The sequence below is a fragment of the Hylaeus volcanicus genome, chromosome 6 (genome assembly GCF_026283585.1).
Source record: "Hylaeus volcanicus isolate JK05 chromosome 6, UHH_iyHylVolc1.0_haploid, whole genome shotgun sequence".
Classification (NCBI taxonomy): domain Eukaryota; kingdom Metazoa; phylum Arthropoda; class Insecta; order Hymenoptera; family Colletidae; genus Hylaeus; species Hylaeus volcanicus.
In genome coordinates, this window is record NC_071981.1 from 19265266 (window position 1) to 19274886 (window position 9621).

A 9621-nucleotide genomic window follows, 5' to 3' on the forward strand; every position below is an offset into this window, starting at 1 on the left:
TTCGCATGGTTAATAGTCCCCGCGATATTCTTCAGCGAGCACTTCTCAAAGCATCCTGTGAATACGCCGCAACGTACGAGCGCTTATGCACAGCCAAAGCAGCCATTGTCGTCGCGTAAAAAGGGAAACGTGATCGAAATAAATGAATCTGTTTGTTTCAGTCCCTGTGTCACACGTACGGCGGTCACTCGAGTCACGTTACGAACGTGTCGTTCCTCCAGGACGACACACGATTAATTTCCACTGGCGGAAGTGACACGAGCGTTCTCCAGTGGATTGTAAATTACTAATTCCTGCTCGATCGATGGCATTCACATCGAATCGATTTACATTCGAAGTGTCCTTCGTGGTCGAGCGGTTGGAAAGTGGACGAAACAAGCGGAAGGAATACATTTCGAAGCGACTGCGAGACGCTCGAAGGTTGAGAAGAGCCAAGCCTCTGAATGGAAAGTAAATCTCTGACAATATGGTCGAGAAACGTAAAAAAAACGGACGAACAGGACGTTCGCGTAGCGACTACAAGAGGAGTTGAGAAACTACGAAGAATAATGGCGATGATATCGTAACGAGTCTTGAGAGTTAGGAACTGATCGATGCAAAACGGTAGGGAACGCCAGCTTTTCAGTAAAAATTAATAAATAAAATTAATCGCGACGAATGGAAGGATGCGAAAAGTACTCATTCCGTCGGGAAATTTCATTGTTTCCCGTTTAAAAGTGCCCTTCGCGATCGGCTCGGTGGAAAGGATAGGTTAAAGAACGAATATTCCTCACAGTGTCAATTCAGGAGAATTCAACGGCTGATAAATTAAACAGAAGCAACACGGTGATCGTACGAAACGCGAAGCATAGTCCTAGTTGAGCTGAATCCGTTTCTCCAGCTTTTCTTCGCTGCGCAAAACTCGAAGAACTGGAATTTTACAATCTCGAGAGATCCAAAGAACGAGAAGCGTATTTGCTTCGCCGCTGAACCGAAAATCTCAGATATAAGACGACAGAACAGAATGCTTATTAGGTACAATTAAGGAAACATTCGTTCATTTTACCGTATAAGTGTCCTTTACGAATAAATGACTGAAAGTTCTAATGTTAATTTACTAAACTGTAACTCAGTGTCTATCGATAACGCATAACGAAGTGTCTTTTGCATATTCTACAATATTCACGACTATTTTTCGAAGATCGGTGCACCGACTATACAAATCTCTGTGCGTATGTGTTTTGTTTTCTGCGTGAACACACGACGTATACAGCTGTAGAAAATCAAACGGTTCGCGTAATTCAGCACCAGAGATGGGCGAAATTTGATTCGATTAACAGATGAACGAAACAAACGTGTGGCCATTCGCATGAAAGCAAAAAGTATGTAAATTAAAGGAGGATTAAAACGACATATTTGTTTTCTTTGTATTTGTTACTCAAAAAGAAAACTTGCCCATCTCTGGTCAGCACCGAGGTAATTAGATTGCACGGTTTTCGAATGATCGTAATTAATTAATTATTCAGTGATTGATCACTCTGGTAACTTCGATCCAGTTGCTCGTGTCTGTAAAACTATAGAAACGTGGATGTTTTATCGCGTATATACATTTTCTTTTGTGTTTTTCAAACCATCAGGTACTTTATGAGTTTGTTTCTTGCGTATGGTTGGTAAACAGTCACGTTGTCTGTGAAAATTCGCAGGTGTATTCTATGCTACTATAATTTGCTCAGAGTTGGGCATTGGTCGTACGAATTTTTGTTTTGACGATGAATACGCTTATTTTGAAGTCGAGAAGCTGAGAGAAGAAATTGAAATATGAAATTGATATTGAAATATTTAGAAAAATCAAAATTTAAAAAGAAAACAAATTATAATTTTCTTCACTTTTGGACGCACGTTTATATGTACAAGTGACGTTTAGCCCAACTCTGACGTATGTGTGTAAGTACGTATACATATACTTCAATTTGGATGTCGAACGATAGAATAATCGAAAGGGTCGCGGGGCTACCAGAAATCCAAAGAATCTCATCACGAGAAGATCGTAGCCTCGAAAGATGAGACCGACGAGATCTGAATTTTGTTGGTAACGGAAAGAAGAAACTACTTTACCGTAAAATGCCGTCCAATAGGAAGTACGTAGCATAATATGGAAAACGACGGGTATGCTTGTAGAACCGAATTTGTTGATTCTACTCGATTATTAAACAAAACTTGATCAGTTGTGTGCCAAATGTATCGCACCGTTTCGCGATCAGGCTTCATTTAATACTTTAAGAAACGTGATAGGACTCGAAACGGTTAGCTTAACGAAACGTTAATCAATTCCTTCAACTTATTCAGGGAAGTGACAAGTCTTTTCTTTTGGTATTCACAATTTGTTGGTTTTGAGTAACTTAACTCCATTAGGTTCGGTCATTCGCGAGATGTGAAAATATTGATACAATTTAAATTATGGTTATTTATACATTTTTTTCGAGAGGATTGAAACAGGATAAGGTTAAAGGCAAACAAACAGAATGGAGTTAAGGCGAAGACTCATCGCGAAGAGGATGAATCGTAAATAGTCACGTTGGAGGAATTGGATCGAAATCGCCCGTAAAAAAGTACTTGCAGTTAATTTGCCGACCATGGGTAGCCGATATAAGGAGTCGGTTGTAAATTGAAGTGCAAAAGGAGGATATGCAAGTCGTCGGCTTGTATACCTATCAAAAAGTGTACATAAATACGGTAAGATCGCAATGCCCAATTAGAATTTCCTTTGGCGTCCCGTATATTATCTTTTCTATTTGGTACGAACTATTTTGCCAAAGTCCAACAAAGCAAGGATAATCAGTCTATTTTCACTCATCGTCATTATGTAAGATATATACATATATCTATATATTTTATTTATGTCACGCCGATGGACGTTTGTGCGTATATGTATCTTTAACGTTTAATAAATCGTCTTTATCGACACTTTCATCGTTGCGGTAACATTCCTTGCTGCGATATCTTTGTTTAGGTCGATGTAGTTTATTTCTCCTATCGTGCCAAAGTAATTGCTACGATACTGTCCGTAAGTGCTCGTTACGACGCACCAGTCAGCGCGTTTCCTGATCCGCTTATCGGACCCCAAAGTTCGCTCAAGTCGGAAACGGTGAAAGTAACGTTAATCCATTGATTCATTAAAGTCAAGGTCGCGACGCGGAGGAAAGAAATGCGATAAAAATGGTCAAGGTTGCGTTGGAATGAAAGCGTGTCCCGAGGCGCGTATCAAATTCTCTAGCTCGATAGCATCGTGCTCGTAAAGTTGCTTCAGGCGAACTCTCCTCCGGATGATTAATGCGGTATCGCCGTTCACGGCCCTGAGCCTCCTAATTTCCTCGCTGAAATATCGCTGCTTTTTGCCGTCATCTCCTCTACGAATGTTTGAATCGGTATCATCTGGCTTTTGCCTGAAAACGAGTTGGTAACTGAGCGCCCAGTTGATACGCCCAGCCACGATTATCCGAGCTGCTCACTGGACGGGATATTCGGATAATCGAACAGCTACGTCACGAATACAGAAAAGGTTCTTTATTAGCATACATAATATACGGTTTACGTGAGAGTAATTTTAATATTTTTACAAAATTTTTTAAAAATCACACCGTGAACAGCTGCTGATTGCGAAAAGAAAACTCGATCCTTTTGCTTAAGGCTTGTCTCGTGAATTTAAATACCGAAACACATTTCAGTTGAACGCGATCGATGTCCTATAAAATATTCATCGAACACAATTACAGAAATTATGCAAATACATCTGATAACTAGTTCAGAGAATACAATCTACGATATACGTTTAATTGCTGCTCGATACGCCGAGATTGTTTAACCAAGATAACCTCGATTTAAAAATAAATTCCCAAAGACTTACTTTTCATGCGGGAAAGGATACTTTTCCGTTTCTATAGGTTTTCCGCACGCTGTGATCATTTTTAGAAAGCTCGTTAAGTGAGATCGATGCACCGAGGGAATTTATCAGATATATTTAACAAAAATCTTAATAGGAAAGTTTTGTAAAAGGACCAAATCGATGAAATGAGAAAAAAAATAAACGACGAACGCGGTGTGTATACGAAGAGTTAATTCGAACCAATTGAAACAGGTTGAAGAAATCTCGATGCACATATTGCTGTCTCGCCAAGTAGTTAAAGTCTTGTAACCGCTAACTGTTAGTCGTTCGACTGATTGGCTCATCGATCATAGTTAATTGTCCGCAACGTCTGTGCCGTCGATACAATCGTGTCATGCGCGAACGTGCTTCTCTCCAATAGACCGCACATACGATTTTCGTATATGGTCATTTTTATAAACGTCAACAGCGTTTACTTTCGTAGGAGGCAAAATTAAAAATTAACAATTATCGTCGATTGATCGAGAAGATTAATTATAGACAGTTTACCCAACACCTTCTTGGTGGTCTCTCAAAACTCTATTTTCCGCTTTTATGTTTGATCGCGCGTCAGATTCCGATCCTCGTTGAACACGCGAAGAAACCTGTTTCACGAAATTGTTTATTTAATACCTTGATCGTTTAGTGTAATCATAGATCTCAAGAATCCCAAACCTTCGTACTCAGATCATAGCTTAATCAATTTCTGTCTTGTTCTCGATCAGTCATGCTTCAAAGTCACAGATGATTTTGGCAAACGGTTGGAATAATGAATTAACTAATCGAAAGTATTTCATCCGCGAGCGTTTGCACGCGGCGCGAATCCTGCGCTCCCATGGGACAGCTGATGCCTATCGATCCGCCCCGTTCTACGGTTGCATTCTCCCATTAAACTTTCGCGACACGCCGGATTTTTTAACCTGTTCGCTATCACAACGATCATCGTGGCAGCTGGTTCTGTTCGGACGTCACTTTTCCGAGAGATCCGCGCGGAATTTGGCTCCTCCGCCGTATAGATGCCAATTGTTCCCGAGGGGTCACAATCGTCCTCTCGAAGAACTTCGCACTACTACGTTTGAAAAGTAACAACAGCAGAAAAAATGTAGAAAATCAACAACGCTACGTTCATTAGCATTCGCAACGTCAAATGCCAGGTTAATGTTACGCGTGGATACGTCTGCGAAATGACCTAGTTTAAACTTGCAGAGAAAAATTACGTTGCTATCATGCGTGTTCGTTGCACTGTTGCAATAGCAATGCTCGACCGAGTCCTGCATTTCTCCTAATCAAAACAACGTCCAAGTGGGGGGAATAACAAACCTCGAAGTAGAAGAAAAACATTGGTCTCCGGCGCAGTTGACAGGAATCCAATTTATTAGCACTGTTCATGTGTGAATCTAAACGAGTCGTCATACGTTTCATATATTTAGCAATATATTTTTAAATGTCGATTGTATTCTGTTCCACCTTGTAAAACCATTTACAAAATGGACTCGTTGGGCGATAAAACAGGAAACTTGGCGACATGTCATGATTATAGAGTCAACTTTGTTAGCAGTCGTCAATTACATGCGACAGCGCGACAAAAAGATCGACTGTGTATTTATCGTCGTCATCGTCGTGTTGATCGACGATTCATTTGCTTACACAAAAACCCGCGTACGCGTAATTCCGTGGCTCATGAGTCGCTGGAAAAAAGGATTTCCCGTTTCTCAGCCAGTCGGGAGGCGAAGTGGTTGCTTCGCACGACGAATGGACAACTGTACACAGTTCTCGAGCAATTCCTGCTGGATATGGCGATTCTTCGCTTAATTCGATATGTAATTCGTAAATTGTTTTGCTTCTTGCAACTTGACGGTTAACAATAAAATGCTTGCGAGCGAATCGAGGCTAATGCGAGTCCATATTTAGCGCAGTGTACGAGCACCATTGTTCGAATGTTTCGAATATCGCGAAAGTGAATGTTTCTGACAAAGTCAATATCGCCTGGATGTTGGATAAGCAACGTAACTTGCATTTGAAATGTTGATATCGTGAGCCACTGCCGTTCTGATGTAACTTTGAATTTAACTGAACCAGAGTTATGGTACTTCTTGCGGCGTGCAACTTACGAGCGGAGTTATTGTTTTCTATGCGATTGTATTTCAGTTAATAACCATTGTTACTTCGTGCGATAATTCTGGATGGAATGTTGCAAGCTGTTCTATATTACACCGTTTTAAAGTACTATTAGCTTCTATCTGATAACAGATGTTTCAGGTATTGTTACCGCATTTTTGTTCTGTTTTGCGTGTTACAATCGCTGCGCTCATTGCGGAACGAGGTAATACGAGCATTGTGTAACATATTTTTACTCCTTTTGATACGATAATGTTTTTACGTGGCGAGGAATTACGTTTCTATAGTCGCAGCTATTCGTTTATTTTATTACTGTGAGATATAGCTCGGTATAACTTGGCAGGTGTATTATTTTATATTACATTTAAATTTTACTTTGAGATTATCGTAATGTTCGAGATAAATGGAACACCGTGTGCATGGTACAGCTACCGTACAACATGTTCACCTATGCGAACCATTTGTTGCGGACAACTTTACGTAATCGAGCGTGTCGCAAGATTTCATGAATGAATCGTTCATCGTTTTATCATTTACTACGCGAGAGCATGCGCGAGCGGAGAATGGCTGCACTTTCACGCGACAAAGGTGAATCATTTTTCAATTCGCCTAATTCCATGGAGACCGCTGGTACGCGCTGTAATTATTACTCTTGTGCTGCGAAGCCTATAACTATCGACACTAAACGTGTACAAAAATGTACATTAAGTTTGCTGAAAGGAAATCCAATATGCAATAAAATTTATAACGAATGGAATCATTAAAAACTTGAATCTTTACGGCGAACGATTGAACGAAGAATACTAATGAGATTGCAATAACAGCCTGTGCAAGCATACCTTTAATTACATGAATATTTCTACCTCGAGTTTTGAAAAATAATGTTTTTACAAAGGTGTCTTTAGCCGTTACAGGTTTTTTCTTAGATAAATACAAATTGCCCTTTGGTACTTCGTGTAGTAAAAAATGTCTTGCTATCGCGAAGGTTAACATCTACGAACGCGTTCGCTACGAAGAAACCACAATTACATCGATAGTATTGTTGCTCCATTTTACACCACACGGCACACGTATCGGCGTGGTGCAATGATTCACGTCGAGGTATTATTTGTTTGAAAAAAGGAGGAAGACAACCTATAATTACATTGTTACGAAATCTGTACGGTAATCCAATGACATTGCATAAAAACGGTGATATGATCCAGTAAATAGTATCATAAAAATGATTCCGAAGAAACCATTATTTCGCATTAGCTATTAGATCGTGTTTTTCGTACTGACTCGCGAGTCATGTGTATTGTTTTTTTATTCCCAGCTTGTTACGCGAGTATCGCGTCTTCTGTCCGTGCCGCTTTGGACAAAGTCAAAAAAAAAAAGGTACGATCGAATTTCAATGACTATTATTATCGAATAAAACGTAACCTAAATTCGTTCCTCTTTTCGAAATATATTTATCGAAAACAAGGTGGAACGATCACGCAGACGTCGTTAAACAGGCAACCGTGACGCCTTGCTTTCGCGAGTTTCTGCTCTTTAAAATTGAGTTTAAACGTAGAACGAGTTTCGTGGCGAGCGTACGTATAGTCGATGGAAGAGATACGGTGAAGTCGTAAATTAACCGTGACGCGTAGGAGGTTGCACGTAAGTGGACAAAACGAAGTGGAAAAATAAAAAAGAATAACAATAAAGGAAACAAGGGTACTTTGTCTTTCGTTCGATATTAGAGACGAGGGTTTCAATTTTCGCGTTACTCGAGCGTCTTTCCAAGAAAGATGGCCTTCGTCGCCATGAATCTCTTTTGGATGATATTTTTGCTAGGAGCACAGTCGACACCTTAGAATTTGTTCGGTTACGTCTCTAAAATATCGCGCTTGCGAACAGGTTTCGTTTCACTTGTAACTACGTTCATTACGCTCGAAGAACCTGCTCATGTATTAATTCATAAAATATTTTGCAGCCACGACGCGACGGGACGATACCTCGTGACTCACAGTCACCTATGATTCGAACGACGATAGTCGACGAACTTCCAGCCGTTGCGCACTTTTTGTCGTAGAGGCTAAAACTACGATTATTGCTGTCATGAAATTCATGATATGCAATGGAGTAATTCAAAAATGAGAATGTAAACGAAAATAAATTAATATTAAGTGCCTGATATCGCTATTCTATTGCGTAGAATTATCAACGTTCCAGAAGTAAATATAACAAACTGCAGCCTCGAAAGTATCGAATGCAGAGATAATGAATATGAAAACGAAAAGTTTGAACCGTTTAATTTGTCAACAGTTTACTGGACGACGAAAGAGTACTGCGTTTACCTGAATAATTATGTTACAATTACTGTCTCTCCAATTAACGATACCGCAAACTACACTGTCGTTCTATCTAACGCGAAAAAATGAAAAATTACGCAAATCGATTCGTTTGTGGCTCGGGCTATTAATCCGACGCGAGCAAGTTTTATTAAGAGGGAGCTATATCTAGTTGAAACGTGTTCGAGTGGTAAAATAACTGGACCATGAACGAACATGGCATTTCCCACGTGCAATCATTCCCTAATCATTATTCCCGTTTAAAAGTTCCCTGGTTAAAGAAACAGCTTTTAACACACGTCGATCGATCGAAATACTTTCATGCAATCGACGTGAATTTTACGAATGCTTGTTTTGAGACTGTCCAGAGAGAAATTCGCGAAACTCTCGTAGATGAATCTAAGCGAACGTCTCATGAGAAACCATAAAACACAACAGTGCATCGCGATGCGCTCTCATCGCGTTGCTTTCTTTAAAAACGTAACCCCTTTCCGCGTTAGCGAGTGAAATCAGCGTTATGTAACGAAAGTCGCGGTGCTAAATGTGTCACGATTTATGACGGTAATCGTCTCGTCAGCAAATACTCGCAAAGGTTCTCGAGATAAAACTCGGTATCGAATTTGGCCTGCTATTTTGAATTTAAATCAGTCTGGTTTATGACTTTAAAAAAAGTTGTATTGAAGTTGTAAAAATTGTATAACTGTCGGAGCAGGCTAACTCTGTTATTCCGTGGCCCGAGTCTAGTAAAGCTAGAAATGACGAACTAGCAGAAATGGTAGCACGAATTAGCTTCGAGGAAGAATCCAAAATGAACGTCGTCGAAGAGGGGCTACGCCACGAACAGGCGACAACGACGCAGGGGTGATGGCCGCATGAACGAACCGAGGGAGGCCCGTGGGCCATCAAAATGGAGTAAAAAGGAAAGGGGGCACACTGTTGGCTTCAAATCAAGGACCAGACGAACCGGTCTACCCCTCCGTGAGATGCGTCTAATTTTTTTCCCCGGGTTCTTTCTTTTCTTTTTTTTCGTTGCCTCCGCCAGGAGCCTTCCTTTTTCTTACCCGCGCTGTTCCAACCCGCCCTTCCCGTCTCTGCAGCCCACCTCTCACCCTCTCTTTTCATTCTACCAAGATACTCGCAGGTGTCTGGACGAGGACTGGCCGAAAATCTTGGCCAAGAGTCCCTGATTTCTGACCCTCGTGTCGGTGTCCTGCGCGGCGATGGATCTCTCTCGATCATCACGCGATCCCCTTGATCCACCAGGAAGAAGGAGGTGTTAACTGGAAG

At 40.7% G+C, this 9621-nt stretch overlaps 1 protein-coding gene across 8 annotated transcripts in view; it reads left to right on the forward strand.

The window, feature by feature from the left end:
- Positions 1 to 2943, forward strand: part of LOC128877883 (echinoderm microtubule-associated protein-like 2) — a 28386-nt gene extending 25443 nt beyond the window's left edge. For all 8 annotated transcript variants that reach the window (XM_054125510.1, XM_054125508.1, XM_054125513.1 and 5 more), the window contains one exon: positions 162 to 2943. In XM_054125510.1, the coding sequence (XP_053981485.1) occupies positions 162 to 290 (129 nt within the window). In that variant the 3' untranslated portion in view covers positions 291 to 2943. The remainder of the gene's footprint in view (positions 1 to 161) is intronic.
- The last annotated feature ends 6678 nt before the right edge of the window (positions 2944 to 9621 follow it).